This window comes from Eleutherodactylus coqui, chromosome 10 (assembly GCF_035609145.1).
Source record: "Eleutherodactylus coqui strain aEleCoq1 chromosome 10, aEleCoq1.hap1, whole genome shotgun sequence".
NCBI lineage: Eukaryota > Metazoa > Chordata > Amphibia > Anura > Eleutherodactylidae > Eleutherodactylus > Eleutherodactylus coqui.
The window spans coordinates 23,262,687-23,279,609 of record NC_089846.1 but is presented as its reverse complement, the minus strand read 5'-3'; the positions used below and the strand labels follow the sequence as shown (position 1 = coordinate 23,279,609).

At 43.6% G+C, this 16,923-nt stretch overlaps 1 protein-coding gene across 2 annotated transcripts in view; it reads right to left on the bottom strand.

The window, feature by feature from the left end:
• Positions 1–8,753: 8,753 nt before the first annotated feature.
• FAM120C (family with sequence similarity 120 member C) overlaps positions 8,754–16,923 on the bottom strand; it is a 43,242-nt gene continuing 35,072 nt past the window's right edge. For both annotated transcript variants that reach the window (XM_066580565.1, XM_066580566.1), the window contains exons 15-16: positions 16,464–16,527; positions 8,754–14,977 (exon numbers count right to left, since the gene is read on the bottom strand). In XM_066580565.1, the coding sequence (XP_066436662.1) occupies positions 14,753–14,977; positions 16,464–16,527 (289 nt within the window). In that variant the 3' untranslated portion in view covers positions 8,754–14,752. The remainder of the gene's footprint in view (positions 14,978–16,463; positions 16,528–16,923) is intronic.

Sequence of the window (16,923 nt, the reverse complement as noted above, 5' to 3'; positions counted from 1 at the left end):
TCAGTAATAATGGCCGCTTACTAGTCCCCTCCATATCAGTAATAATGGCCCTTTACTAGTTCCCTCCATATCAGTAATAATGGCCCCTTACTAGTCCCCTCCATATCAGTAATAATAGCCTCTTACTAGTCCCCTCCATATCAGTAATAATGGCCCCTTACTAGTCCCCCATAGCAGTAATAATGGCCCCTTAATAGTCCCCCATAGCAGTAATAATGGCCCCTTAATAGTCCTTCCATAGCAGTAATAATGGCCCCTTACTAGTCCCCCATAGCAGTAATAATGGCCCCTTACTAGTCCCCCATAGCAGTATTAATGATCCCTTACTAGTCCCCCATAGCAGTAATAATGGTCGCTTAATAGTCCTTCCATAGCAGTAATAATGGCCCCTTAATAGTCCCTCATAGCAGTAATAATGGCCCCTTAATAGTTCCCCATAGTAGTAATAATGGCCCCTTAATAGTTCCGAATAGCAGTAATAATGGCCCCTTACTAGTTCTCTCCATAGCAGTAATAATGGCCGCTTAATAGTCCTTCGTGGCAGTAATAATGGCCCCTTACTAGTCCCCTCCATATCAGTAATAATGGTCCCTTACTAGTCCTCTCCATAGCAGTAATAATAGCCGCTTAATAGTCCATCAATAGCAGTAATAATGGCCCCTTAATAGTCCCTCATAGCAATAATAATAGCCCCTTACTAGTCCCCTCCATAGCAGTAATAATGGCCCCTTACTAGTCCCCTCCATAGCAGTAATAATGGCCCCTTAATAGTTCCCTCCATATCAGTAATAATGGCCCCTTACTAGTCCCCTCCATATCAGTAATAATGGCCCCTTACCAGTCCCCTCCATATCAGTAATAATGGCCCCTTACCAGTCCCCTCCATATCAGTAATAATGGCCTCTTTACCAGTCCCCTCCATATCAGTAATAATGGCCTCTTTACCAGTCCCCTCCATATCAGTAATAATGGCCCCTTACTAGTCCTCTCCATAGCAGTAATAATAGCCGCTTAATAGTCCATCAATAGCAGTAATAATGGCCCCTTAATAGTCCCTCATAGCAATAATAATAGCCCCTTACTAGTCCCCTCCATAGCAGTAATAATGGCCCCTTACTAGTCCCCTCCATAGCAGTAATAATGGCCCCTTAATAGTTCCCTCCATATCAGTAATAATGGCCCCTTACTAGTCCCCTCCATATCAGTAATAATGGCCCCTTACCAGTCCCCTCCATATCAGTAATAATGGCCCCTTACCAGTCCCCTCCATATCAGTAATAATGGCCTCTTTACCAGTCCCCTCCATATCAGTAATAATGGCCTCTTTACCAGTCCCCTCCATATCAGTAATAATGGCCCCTTTACCAGTCCCCTCCATATCAGTAATAATGGCCCCTTACTAGTTCCCCGAAGCAGTAATAATGACACCTTACTAGTCCCCCATAGCAGTAATAATGGTCCCCCTAATAGTCCTTCCATATCAGTAATAATAGCCCCTTAATAGTCCCTTCATATCAGTAATAATGGTCCCTTACTAGTCCCCTCCATATCAGTAATAATAGCCCCTTACTAGTCCCCTCCATATCAGTAATAATGGCCTCTTACTAGTCCCCTCCATATCAGTAATAATAGCCTCTTACTAGTCCCCTCCATATCAGTAGTAATGGTCCCTTAACTAGTCATCCCATAACAGTAATAATGGCCCCTTACTAGTCCCCTCCATATCAGTAATAATAGCCCCTTACTAGTCCCCCATATCAGTAGTAATGGCCCTTAACTAGTCATCCCATAACAGTAATGGCCCCTTAATAGTCCCCCATATCAGTAATAATGGTCCTTTACTATTCCCCTTATAACAATAAGACTGGCCTCCTCGCTAGCTCCCCCACATTAGTAATAATGGGAGAGAACTTCCAGAACATACTGCACATGCTGAGCGTGTGTCAACGAATCCTTTCAAAAGAATGGATTTCAGGTTTGTGGTAGTCTCCGCACATCGCATCACACAAAGCTCACAGGAGAACATCACTCATGTGAATAAGCCCTTATACCTTCCTAACAGCTGATACTTTAACCTCTTTTTTCACACCTTTTCTTGTCCCCCAAGGGAACTTGAAGATGTGATGGTTTGACCAACCTAGTAGACCCTGCCAAAGGCGTGCACAGTCTGGGATAAATAGCCTTATAGTTGTTAGCGATAGCAGTTTTCTAGGGATTGTTTTTTTTGTGGTCTTGCCATAATAAACTTTTTTAGTGGAAAAATGGTAATTTTTTCCCTTCTTTTACATAGAACATTTTTATTTTTTATTACATTTATTCATCCCAGAACGGGACTTGGACATGCGATTGTTCGAAGGCTTAGATAATGCACTGCACTGGTAATGCAGTGTATTAGGTCTATCTTTTTTCTCAGTGCTTGATGGGCCACTGCCAAGGCACACCAAGAAGCCATTATCTGGACTCTAGCTGCCATGGCACCCATCAGCACTGCACAATCACATGTGGTGGTAAGGGGCTGATGGGTTGAGGGAGAGGGCTCCAATCCACCTAGATGCCACAGTTACCATTGAACAAATACATACACCCATGGGCATGGACCCTAAAAAGAACAATCTGCCTACAGTGAAGCATGGCGGGGGCTCGGTGATGTTGGGGGGCTGCTTCACTGTCACTGGAAACCTGCAGCATGTGGAGGGCAGGATGGATTCAATCAAGGAAACCCAAGGAGAAAACATCCTGCCTTCTGTGAGGAAGCTGATACCTGGGCATCATTGGACCTTCCAACAGGGCAATGATCCCAAGCAGACCTCCAAGTCTGCCAAGGCTTGATTTCAGAAGTAGTCCTGGAAGATTCTGGATTGCCGTCAATCGTCTGGCTTGATCTCTATAGAAGATCTTTGGGATTGCAGAAGGCGGCTGCAGCCCACAGATCCAAGGATATTAGTGAATGGAGGCCATTATCCACGGGGAATGAGCTACGATTCCTCGGGAGCGCTGTAAGAAGCCGCTGTCCGTCTGGGCACCATGTCTGCAACTGGTCATAACCGCGAAAGGAGCTCTACAAAGCACTACAGACGCTTCTCGTGGAGGGGTTAAAGCATTCGGCGACTGCAGTCATTGAAAGTGGCATTTTTTGATGAATTTGGAGAGACCACCCGTTATATCAGTTCTGATGAGTGAGTTAAATTGTTCTTGTTTGACGGTTTCAATTGTAAGGAGCTGAAAGTTTGTAAATTTGCAAGGACTTCTTGACAGGGAGGTCCTCCAGCAGAGACTTCTCCAGACTTAGGACACACAGGCGTATGTGTTCTCTCGGCCGCACCCTAAAATTGCATGAACAGCCGTCTTTCCCCGATCACGGCTAGTGTTTTCTCACCCATTCACATGACCAGAAGCGATGTTTTTCGCGAAAAAATATGTCGCAGCCCGGAAATCCCTCGCTCTGCAAACATCCTCAGATGCCTTCCAATGCTTATATAGAGGCACCTGCAAGCTTTTCGCAGCATTAGATGCTGCTAAATGCCTCCCCCTCCCTTTTGTCCCCTGCTGCCATAGGAGTCTATGGGAGCCGCTGCTGTATATCGGGCAAAAGATAGTTCCTGAACTATCTTTTTAGCCACTGTATATACGCCGGCCGTATTTCTGTCGTCCATTTTTGACGGTCCAACGTATTTACGTGCTGTATATTCGCCCGTGTGAACGAATGCATCGGAAACCAATGCCTCAAATGGTCGTGTATATCGGGCAGCCGTAAAAACGTTGGCGTTAATGCGCTCGTGTGAATTAAGCCTCACCATGGAGTTAGCTCCAACTTCTTTCCTCTGGATCTCTGTTTGCAGATGGCCTGGTCACAGGCTTACCGGGGCACCAAATGGTAAGCATTCCCGCACGGACGACTTACTTGCTTATTTAACAAAATGTTATGAATGAGTCACGTCTGCAGGACCACCGGTAGCTTCTATCCATAGGTGTTGGGCACTGCAGGGGTTTGTCACTGAAGAAACTGCTCCTCGCTCTGAATTTACTCGCTCGATTCAGCAATCGCTCAACTACTTCAATTTGTGGAGGCCCCTTGGGATTCCCTTCTACCCAGCCATAGAACCTATGCATCACACACTTCTGTATCTCTATGGAGCTTAAGTAGTCTTCGGGCTGCCCTGGTTGTTAGTGGTACCGCCCCTAACACTATGCACCTGCATGAAGCTAACCCCACCCAACAACCATGGCTGTACTTTCCATAAAGTAACCATTAGCATACTCAACCCAGTAAGTGCGAATTCTTTTTATAGCCGCGTGTCAAACCCGTACGAATTTGGCAAATAAACCAAATTTGCAATGAGGGTTGACTAATTTTGATTGCAACTGTAAGACATTGGGGATCACTTATTAAGACTTGGATTTCAAACACCGGTCTTAACTTGATCCCTACAGACGACTAATTCACCTACTATGTAAATAGGTGCGCACCTCTTCATCCATTATACACATCTTGGACCGTCCGTGAACCAATCTGTAGCAAAGATTTCTTGTATAATTTACACCAGATTCTGCCCTAAATTATACTACATGCCCGCCTATTCCAAAACTAGGGTGAGCAGGCGTCAATGGAAAAAGTCACAAAATATTTGTGCTAATAAGCCTTGTGCAAAAATTAGCAACTTTTTTACCCCACTTTTGGCATCATAAACTCCCCCATTTTCTGTTTAGCACAATTTGTGCCAGAAAACATTATCAATAGTAAATGTTTATTTTTGAGGTCCTGTGTGTGATCTCTATTCATTTTGGGGTGTGCTGAAGAGGGTCATGGGTACTTCTTGTTCTCCTCTTTGGAAGTTCTCGGATGTGTTGTCACGAGTTGCCATGCATGGGTAAAATACTGCTTGGTTTGCATTATTGACAGAGCGGTCACATAGGCAAGAGCTGGAGTGGACTTTGCAGAAAGGAAGGGCGAATTATGGTGGCTTTTAGCAGTGATTTTGATCTACTTCTAAGCCAGGTGATGTAAAGGGCGATTTGGCATATGGGACAGATGACCTAATCCCTGTAACAATTAGGGCTCATCTTTTACAGTGTGAAATCGGCCTCCATTGTTGCCTATAAACAACAATCATAGTTCAGCTTACATTGCCTATGTGGCCTTGGAAACATGAAAGCTGCACCGATTGGTTGATATGGACAACAAGGCCAGTTTGCCAGACAGCTTTGATAGGCCCAATATGCTTAGTTGTTTGAACGTGATTGCTTGTTTTCTTAGGCCCCCTTGGGGCTTGATATGTTACAAATTACAGCTAGTACTGGGTAAGGAAAGAAAGCTGTATTCTAATTGGTTGCTACGGGGGATCTGCTCCTCGTTGCAATAGGTTCTGTAGGTAAGGCTAGCAGTGGTGATCCTTCATTGCAGGTTCTCATTTGCCATCTGTGCCACCCCCCCCCCCCCCAACCTGACCCACTAGCGTCAGTATTGACCACGATGGATAGGGACCACTGCAACCCTTTAAGGTTGCGAGGTGATAACAACCAATCTAAAGACTCTTCTACAAAGGTGGACAACAAACTATCTAGTGAGATTTGTGTCCTATCCCAGGAAGACAAGATTTCCTGCTGTAAAGGTCTAGAATAAAACTGAGACCAGGGGACCATCAGCAGACAAGATGCCATTTGTCCGAAGACTTTCATACACTCTCTTATAGAGACCTAGTCCTTTCCCTTAAACTTACGAATAGAGAGGAGTATATCCTCTTAGTAGGAGGTAAAAAAAAAAAAAAAGAGTAACCTTTAGAAGAGTCCAAAAGAATTCCCCAAAATTTTTTCCCAGCATCTGGGTTTAGCCTGGATTTTTCTAAATTTATAAGCCACCCTAGCTCAGTGTAAGTGTCTCCCCCAGGTGTTGCTCCACGGAGTGTGAATTATTTGAGACTATTAAATGATCATCTAGATAAGGGATTATATTAATTCCCCTACTTCTGAGGAACCCAATAGGCTCAAATCATTAAAAGACCCTTGGAGCGGTCGATATACAAAACAAGCAGACACATTAAAAATGGAGAATTTTGGAGCCCATTCTAACTGCGAACCTAAAGGTATTTTTGGTACGACTTATGGATGGGAATGTAATAGTAGGCGTCCTTTAGATCTACTGTATACATGACATTTGACTGTTTAATCAAGGGAATTGTGGACTTAACCCTTTGCAATCCAATTGTAGATTCAGGGTTTCCTAGGGGGCTTTCTCCTTCTGCCATTATACAATGGCACCATCTGCTGGCTAGAACCAGTACTGCAGTATGGGACATGCTGGAGTGGCCTTCGACAACAGAACAGCCAGTAATATACAGTAAGAATACCCTGCCAGACGTCTTCCAATATCGGAGCTGTACAGCCTTTAATCAGAATGTCTTTAGACGTCAGACAGTGGATTGGAAAGGGTTAATAGTTTCCATTTTAAACCAATGATTACCAATATATGTATTAAGGGATTTTAAATTAAGTATGGTTCTGAAAGAAACATTGGGTGTCGGCACCAAAAACAAAGAGGAATAATAACCAAAACCACCTCCATTGTAGGAACTGGGGATAATAGCTCCAATCTGTAACAGATTTTTAACCCCCTCTTGCTTGAAGAAGGTGTTTGATTTGGGGTAACGAAATATTTCCTTGTTACTCAAGTTTGTATCCTGATAATATAATTTTCAGAACCCAGGGATTTCCAGAAATCTGGGACCATCTCCCCGAGATAAAACTACGGGTCTGGTAGGGGGTAGGTTATTTCCATACGGATCTAGGGGGAAAAAGGGGATACTTACCCTTGCCTCCTTTTGGATGAGACCACCCGCCCATCTTGCCCTTGCCTCTCTGGTGTATGAGTTGGAACAACTGTCTGCAAAAGGACAAACTGTTTTTAGGAAGGTCATCTGTCGGGAATCCTCTTCGTTTATCCCCTGCCTTTTCCAGGATTTTGTGTAAAACCGGACCAAATAAATATTCGCCCTGAATAGGCATTGAACACCGCTCTAAGCCACAGAAGGCATCTGGCGGAATTTACCAATACCACGTTTCTGGCAGCAAACCGCACCGCCGCCACCGATGCATCAGATAGGAACCCAGCAGCTTTTTTGAGTAGTGGGATACACTGCAGCAGTTCCTCTATAGAGGTCTACTGTTTTAAATGCGACTCCAATTGCGAGAGCCATAGGTGCATAGACCGTGCGACAGATGTGGCCGCTATATTAGCATCTATTAACTTTGCTGTGGATTCCCACGCTCTTTTCAGGAGATCTACTTTCCTATCCATAGGCTCTTTTTCTAGGAGTCTTCGAAAAGGTAGAGAGGTTTTCCTAATTTTGCCACCTAAATGTCCACCATTGGTACCTTGTTCCATAATTTGGTGTCCTCAGGTGCGATAGATAACCTTTTTTCAGCTATTTCTAATTCTTCTGATAGGAGATGACTCAAAGTCTCATTTATGGGGAAGCATTTCCTGCGCCGAGACCTAGGACCTGTAAACATCTCGTCTTTGCCAGATCTAGGTTGTTGGATTTCTACCACTTCCATAGTGTTGCGAACTGCCGATATCAGTTCTTCCAGGTCTTGATTTGAAAAATATTTTTTTATTGTAGTCGTCCACAATCACGGGGAAATTTCCCCCAGAGAATAATTCACTTTGGATGGTTCAGATGTGGAAGATAAATAACTGTTTGGGCCCTTTTTGCTAGCCTACAAGGTCCAGGCTGGGAGATTGGGTCGGATCTTATAGCTTGAACCTCCTCCCTTACCATTTGGCGGAGGCCGTCCACTAGGGATTGTTGCTTCTCTCTGACAATTTTTGCCATACATTCAGCACAAACAAGCTTTTTTGCATTGTCGTCTAGCTTCCTAGTACATAACGCACATCTCTTAATCCTCTTTTTGCTTAGATGCTTCCTCCTGAAAATACAGGAGAAACCATTATACCCACAGTACAGCCATCACTGCTATAGGTTTGTCCAGGTGGACTACTCACAATTGGTGGGTTTCCCCTGTCCCCTTCCATGCTGTCCATGTCTGGCTCGACAGTGCTGGACGTTCTAGGAGGTGAGCTTGTATCCTGCAGGGTAAGCTCTATGGGGGTTTAATCGCCATTTTAATTTTTAATTTGGCGCCCTAGACGCCACCAAACATGCGTCTGACGTCAGGACGTGGGGGTTGCGGCACCGCATTATCTTCACTTTGCGCCAGCCGCCACTAGACGCCAGCCCCTCTACAGAAATGCCAAGCACTTGCAGAGGGACAGCGATCCGAAGACAGTCTCCACTCTCAACGGGTATCCGGACTGAGTGAACTCGTACCCCATGGGGCGCTCAGTCCGGGCCCATATTCAGGGCAACCTTTTCTAGAAGCAGCGATTCGGAGACTGCCTCCGCTCTCCGGAGCGGGTAGTCCCCGGAATCTAAGTTTTCACCCCGCGGGGCGCTCCATCCTCCAGCATACATGAGGACTCCTTGTGTCCTTTTGGGACAGGAAGAACACTGAAGAATGGTGGTGAGAAGTGTACTTTTAAACTCTCCTCTTCCCACCACAATGAAAACAAGAGGGCAACCTACATGTGTGCTGTCAGGATGGACATTATGGTAAAACTAACTTTTTGACTAGAGTGATAGCTACATAGTGAACAAAGAAACAAAAAAACAAAACAAAAAAACATCACCCTTTAATTTTATTGGGTCAATTACTGTACTCTGCTCCTATAAAAAGACAAAAAATGCAAGATACACAGATTTTACTAAAAGAATAGACTTTATTAAGCATTGTAAGTCTTTCTAACTGGAAACCAAGCTCCTCCATGAAGCATTCCTAAACATTCTGCATCATAAGTTCACCACCTTCTCAACAACAGCAGACATTCTCAAGAGTTTTGCCGCTCTAACTTACATTGATAAACTATGGAGATGCTGGGGGCAGGGATTACAGGACAGGAAGATTTTGGGAGGTGGGAGATAGTTACACATTACCCATCCACTAAACAGGTGACTAGCATAAAAGGGGGCGTTTATTAACAGGGGGAGAAAATATAATCCAGAAGCCATGTTTTTTTATTTTTATTTGTTTTTTAGATATTTTTTCGACTGTAATTAAACACAGACAGTATCCGTTAAACATGAAATTACTAACAAAGATTCATTGCAGTGAAAGATTCACCTAGCTAAAAAGTAAAAAGAAAAAAAAAAAGGGAGAAAAAACAAAAAAAGAAAACCTCAAGAGAAAAGCGGGGAAGTTTATATTAATTGGGTTTAAACAGGGAGCGGGCTTACAAAATATATATACTTACACTTTGAAAGTCAGCAAGATTTCCTTTCAAAGGTTCTGTTTCTTCTTGAAAAAAATTAATTAGCAATTAGTTACCACTAAACCAGGAATAAAAGAAGCGTAATATCACAAATACATGTGCAGCAGATACAGATGGGTCAAGTCTACACCCAAAAGGAATCGGGTGCGAGGACAAATTTTTTTTTTTGTGTTTTTAAATATTTTTCTTAATTGTAGTTTCTTACATTTAAGTCTTAACAAGAAAATGTTAGTTTACTTGTATGGTTTTTTTTTTTTGTGTTTCAGAACATCTAAAAATTAAAATCTGAGAAAGAAGAAGAAAAAAAAAAAAAAATTACTTCAGCAGTATGTGCGAGAATTCATCTCCGAGGATGTGATAAGAGCCATAAGAAAAAAAAAGGATAATCATTAGACAAGTAAATAAAAGACGACAAATGGGTTTTACCGGCTGCCCTGACATCAACGTGGAAATGATCAGAAGTTCTGATGTCAACGTAAAACCTCATTGGTAACCGGGCAGCGTTGCACTCCACAGTCTTCCCCCACACAACACGATTCGAAGCCTTTGGAATAGGTACGCCCATAACACTACTGCAAGGGTCTACACATTAAATGTGCGCTGGTCACTCACGTCGTAATGGGGAGGTGGGGAGGCTTAAAATGCTTCGTCTATGATGTGTTGTGATAGAAAAGCAGGGAAGGCCCCAGAATGCTGGGAGTGGTTGCTTGGTTCGTATATACGCTGTATAGCATCAGGTAATGTGTCATGAATGTGCCTTGTTGTTCCATGTCAGACTGTGCACAGTACAAGAAACAAGGCAACACATAACTACTGTTCCCAAAACTTCCTACCGTCCAATGGGCTCCGGGCTGAAAGCCGCCACCCGTTTTTTGAATTCATACAGATAAACAGGGGGTTCTTGGGAACCTACCATAGTCAATTCGAGCAATATGTATATAATAAAGAACAGTGTTACATCAACAATAACTGCCCACCCTCCCCTCCCCCTTAACACCAGAAGTATATAACCTAGCCGGGTAATTTAACATTGCAAACAAAAAAGGAAGGTCTGCTACTAACCCCTTCTATGTTACGTGCGCTTAATTGGTTTAAGCCAGCAATTCTTGCTCAAATTAACTTTCTGAAATCAAACAAAAAAAACTTAAAATAAAAAAAATTATCCTTCCGTATATGCCAAGTTGTTTTTATTTTTTTTATTTTTGCTGCGCACGTCCCGGATGCAGGCAGGACGCGCGGCAACAGAAACACCACTGGAAGACGGCGTGTTTAACGTCAGAAAGGTATCAGGAAAAGTGCAGCTTTAAAACAATTATGTGATCGAACTCGAGATTAGCGGTTACTTTTAATTCGACGTCAGAGATTATGGTTAGTGAAAAACATTTCAACAAAGCCCTGGCGAGTGAAAATAGTTTACGGTTTTTTTTATTGCCTCTCGCCAGTTACGTAATGTGCGTAGAACACATGATATATAAAAAAAAAAAGAAGATAAAATTGTACTAGTAAAAATCTAAAAAAAAAAAAGAAAGAATTGAACAAATTAAATCGATACGGCGATTAATAGTGGATAATTAAGTGGATGTTCATGTGTGATTAAAATTAGTTTTTAATTGTGAAATGCAGTAAAAAGAAAAAAAAAAATACGAAAAAAAATGTATTACATTGTAACGGCGTAAAAAATTGATGAACAAGAAAAATCACAAAGTTGACACTTTTGGGTGGGAATCGGCTGTTCTTTTTTCCCACTGTGAAATATCAGGACAGGTTGCCCCCTTATGAACAAAACGGTTTTGCCCTCTGTTACCCTGTGGTCACAATGGGCGTGTGATCCCGCGATAAGGAATCTTCAGAAGTCCATACAGGTGGCCGTAGTAGTAAACAGAGGGGGATTTTTGTCACGACTCCTGGGTTACGAGCTCCCAGGACATGTATTTGATAACGATGCCTAAAAGAAGAGGTTCAAGCAGCGGGGCATCAGCTGATGCCATCGTCAGAAGGTGGCTGGGCATGACTCCCGTCAAGGTAAAGAATGGGAATGTGAATGCCCGAAGCCAGTTATGCCGCCAGATGGTGGTTTTCAGGTTTACAAAGACCATTTGTAACGCTACCTCCCTTCTTTTGTAGAAAGTTTGGAAAAAAAAATCAAAGAAATAAAAGACAAAACAAGTTGCAATGTCCGTAACACTGCAAAACCATTATACCAGCTGTACGCTGGAGAGATCGGCTCAGCTCTGCTGAGAACACGCGGACATCAGTCTATAGTCAACATGGGGTGAAAGGGACAGAAGGCTATTATAAAAGGGCATGAATCGGTATCCGTATCGAAACCATTTTTCACTGCGACAAACCCCCAGTCCTGGGCGAGCGGGTCCATTACAATATTCTGTGCTCAGCGGATGATGATCAATGGTCAAAATACACAGATGTGATCACTTAGAGGGCACCAGGACAAATTCCATTTAGAGATTCCTACAAGGTCCCACTACAGCTAAAACAGCGAGTGCCAATGCAGCCACTAAACTAGCCCCCAGAAATGGCAACTGGGGAACCTAAGTCAGCTCGGTCACCTCCATCCTGGGTCTTGGCTAGCTTTCACGTGGCCACAACACAGCAGGACTCTAGGACTTATGGGACAGCAGCATCACCCAGACCCGCTCGGAGTCTACTGAACCCAAATTTCATCACCATAGGGTTCAAAAGAATCAGAGAGGGTCCAGGAGTGGCTGGTTGCGAAGTGGAAGTGACCCAATAGCTGATCTGAAGTGTTCCAGACTCTTCTGGATGGTATCGAGGCCGTCAGAGACCTCTGTTTTTCACTTTGATAAGTTGTTTTCAGAGCGCAGCTGTCAGCTCTACATGGACATCAACAAAAATGCCTTGTGTTAGTGACAAGTTCCCATTACCACCAATAGTAAAACGGTGTAAAATAATTACCCCCTCCCCAGTCAGTGACTTTTAAGAGGTTGTCAAGTTGTAAACTATTGATGGCCTACCCTTAGGATGGGCCAACAATAGTAGATTGGTAGGGGTCTGCTACCTGGGATCCCCACCAATCAGCTATTCTCCGGGTCAGCAAGTTCATAGGCAAAACCAATTTCTGCAGGAAGCAGACAGTTCTGTTCTCACTGAAGTGGCCAGAGTTTGTATTACAGGCAAAGTTTTCATTGAAGTGACCAGGAATGGAGCTGTCCGCTTGATGCAGAAATGAGCCGAGTGCATTAGAGCACCGGCACGGTAACTAGCCGATTAGCGGGAATCCCGGGTGGTAGACCTCTACCGATCAACTATTGATAACCCACCAATAGTTCACAACTGCACAACCCCTTTAAATAGATAGCTGAACATGGCAAAACAAAAATTGCTACGCTGTACTTAATAGAGGATTGACAGCAATAGATAATCAAAGTTTTAGGGACCAATATCCATTGAACAGATCTCCTCACATCCGACCGCTGAGGTGTACAGAACAGCAGCTTATTCAACCATAGTCTCAGAAAATGGATCGATACGTGAAAACCATTCCTAGTGATAACCACGCTGGGTAAATTTACAGCGCAAGTGGGAAAAGAAAAAAAAAAACAACCCAAATCTCTCTAAAATCTTGAAAGATAAAGGAACTGATTTACCACCAAACAAGTCCTCTCTACTAACTGGATGCGAGACGCTGCCCATAGTCTGAGCTCAGAGAACCACATGAAGACAACCTAAAAGATGGGAAGGAAGGACTTGGGGAGTTTCCCTAGCGTTTAAAAACTGGGTTTGTTTCCTACCGGGAAAGGGAAGTCGTTCCTACGTTTCTAGCGACGAGTGCAGAGCAACAAGCCTGCCGCCCCTCAAACAGAGAAAAGGCCGATGGGTTTTGGGGTGTTTCTTTTGACAACAGAATAAAAAAAAAAATCTCATTTTTCGTTAGTTTTGGAGAGGTGGGCGCCAAGCGAGGATTCCAAAATGGAGCGCTGGACACGAGAGCTAAATCTGCCCTCTCCTGTTCTAGTGAATTACACGTCCGGAATACAGTTCAGAATTACCACAAACCTCCCCCCAGCAGCGGCAGCGTTCTCGAGGAATACTGGTTCTGCTTAGGATGCAAATGTGGCTTTTAACTAAATATATATTTATAGGTTACATAAATAGATCTCTCTCTCTCTCTGCCTCTCTCTGTACATAAAGTCTGTGCACAAACGTATGCATATTCACAATATACACAGTGAGCCTTGTCAGACAAGTCCTAGATGCGTACTCGGCATGTATCCGTGCCACGGGGCGGCGGATAACACTATGCACATACAATCATTCACAGTACATCTTCGCCAAAACTGAGGTTTAACCTTTTTTTTGTTTTTTTCTCGTGTGTGTGATGTCAAGCGATTTGTGTGCGAGCTCCTCTGCCAAACTGGGTTATACCATTTGCTACCGGTGGGGTAAAAACAGAGCGCCATTATTCAGAACCCTACTGCATTTCCTTCGACAAACAAAGTGCTTGGAATATTCCGCAACTGATCACTATATGTAGGGCTTGCTGGGAAATGCAGGTAGGCGCTCGTGAATAGAGATGCCGCCGACAGCTCTCCGACGGAGGGGCCGGGTACAGAGGGCGTAGCCTTTTCAGCAGCGTTACATATGGCGGAAGTAATGGAGGCAGCTCGTTTCACTTTCTTCTGTAGCAAATGAAATGACCCAGCGTAAAAACACAGGCTTGACCTTATCTGAAGGCAGGAAAAATCTGCCCATGACAGTCCTCTTTCCTGAATGTCCCCTTTGTACAAAGGCCATATTTATATATATATTTTTATATATATATGTACATATAAAAAATAATATTAATAAAATTCTGACAAAAAGTCCCACATTATCTACAGGATTGGGTAGTCTGGCAGGAGGATTCCTCGTGGGAGGAGAGGAGGAGGAGAGTGTGAAGCAGGGAGGCACGACGGGATACTGACCATCAGTCAGTATACAATTTCTCCTGGTCTAGACGCAGAACACGATCAGCTCTGCTTCATCAGAGTATTCTCTGGCCATTCAGCCCCCCCCACCCCGTGACACATTTTAGTCTATATATATATATATGTATATTGCAACTTATTCCTTCTATGGTCAGGAACAACTAGCAGCATTGCAATATACGTCAAACCAGAACTGTATTATTTGGGGTTGGTAGAGAAAAGGACCGGGATCGCACCGAATCGGCACTCTCAAAAGATGGCAGAAGGTCCATTAGCACTGAGGACAATGTATGTGGGCACCACAGTAGAACTTGATAATCAGAGCACCATAGAAGATTTTGGTTACGTATGTGTGCAGCCGGATCACTTACAAACATGTTGCAGTGATTTTATATTTTCATTTTTTGGGCGAGGGGGATGGGGTCTCTGTGCCTCCCTAAGACATTCTCCTCCTCCAGTGTTGCCCTGTATTTTCCTGCACGGCTCACTCCTCCTTCTGGAGGGCTGTTGGACCCAACTTTTCATCACGGCAGTTGTCCCCGGATTCACTACTCATTCCTGCGAAGTGAGGGGTGTTGCCATTGCTGCAAGGCTCACTGCATTCTCTGGGTAAGGCACATGCTACGGTTTGAGGGCTGGATTCCTCCTCAGTAACGGTGTTTCCACTGGTCCCGTTCACGTGGGACGGGCTGCGGCTGTCTGTCGATCCCTGGAAGGGAAAATGCAAACAGAAGAGCTTATTGTGTGACCTAAACGCATGGAGAGAAAACTGGCGAGTCTGACATTGTGTCTGCGCTGCCTGACTGCCGCCATAATCTACAATTGTCATAATTTCCTCCAATCACAGGCTGGTAGCAGCGAATGCCAGGACTGCTTAAGATAACCGCCTATTCCTTATCCACTTTGCGCAATTCATGCCCTGCACAAATGAAGACGTGGGGGATAAGCAGGAGACGCCTATTAAACCCATATTCCCTACGGATAGGCGTTGACTACATTAGATAATCCCTTTACAGACTGGATGGAACATTTTTCCTGTTTGAGCCGAGCCCACTCCATACATGCCTGCCGCCAATTATGGCTGGCTGTCCACGGGCGATAGTTCATAGCGTTATCTGCGGCGATAAATCGCAAGCGGATCACACTTAAAACTCTTTCCATAAGATAACCATGGAAAGTGCAGCCTGATGTACACGAGCAGAAAATCCATAGCGGTTTTCCGCTCACGTCGAAAAATCGCAGCATGCCGCGATTAACCCATCATAATGATAGGTTCATCTCTGTGACTTTAAATGATCTCCAGCGGTGAACCTGCTCGCGAGAATCCACCCCGCCGTGGACAGGCGGTCTACAGGTGACACCCAACCGTAGCAGCCAAGATAGGAGATAGTTCCCATCCCGACCTCTAATCTTTCAAATGCCTTCTCTGAGGGACAGGGCTCCCTCTGTTCATAGATCGCAAGATGCTGTGTGGTTGCTATGGCAGTCTGGGGTCTTAAGAAAGGCTCCCAGGGATGTCATGATCCTCAGCCTATTAAGCCCTGCCTGTGGCTTAATAAAATGCTGCAATATGATAGTATACTGTATAAATGGTTACACAATCGCAAGTTCAAGACCCCAAAAAATTAACTTTGAAATTTTAATTTAAAAAGAATATAAATATTTACTAAGTTAAGAATCCCTAGTCCCAGTATACCCAAGAAAAATGAGCCCCATCAAAAATTTACATTTGTGTCGCTGCAGCCATAAAACTGATTAAAATATTGCATTATTTATTCTCCACAGTCCAAGGAACTCCAAGATCTTGAAGACTGGTAACAGGAAGGTCTGCTTGCTCTGGACACCGATTTAGCTTAGTGGTTGCATGAGGGGTATGGAGAGTAGGAGTTAACACTTATTTTACTCAGAAGCCTCCTCTTAGTGGTAGGAGCTATATCCAAGGTCCCCCAATGATACAGCCGAGAAAAGACCACATGGTTCATCTACTCTGTCCTTCTATTATTCCTGATTGTCTCTTAGGACAGCTCTTTGCTTATCCCAGGCAGATTGAATTCATTTATTGTTGATTTTCCAACTGCATCTGCAGAAAGTTTGTACATATTGTATGTATTCCCTCAGTTGAGAGTTGAGTTTTCGTATGATGGCAGTTACAGCACTACATGTCATCTATAGACCACACATGCCTATAGTCTTACCTGTTTGTTCACTTTTTTGTTTGTTTTTGTCACTTTATTAACAGAGTTGTTCTCTCTTCCACGTCTGGGGGGGAAAAAAAAAAGAAGTGGACATTATAATTTTAGTCACACAGCTAATCCTACTTAGATCAATAAATGATCACTGTCTAATTATCTCATTAGCCAATTAGATATATGGAAACGGAAGTGGTAATGTTGTGATGGACTCGTCGCCAGATGGACCCTACTGACCTATAATGGGGTTTTATCAAGTTTCAGTGATGTATCTGCCGTTTTAAAAAGGGAATAAAATCTCTGCATGCAGAACTAATGCTCCAGCGAAAAGTGATCTAAATCGGCAACAGAACCTCCGACACCCATGTGATGGTATATACATGCCATCACATATATAATAATGTAATGGTATATACATGCCATGAGATATATAACAGCACAGAGTTATGTAAAATCACAAATCAGT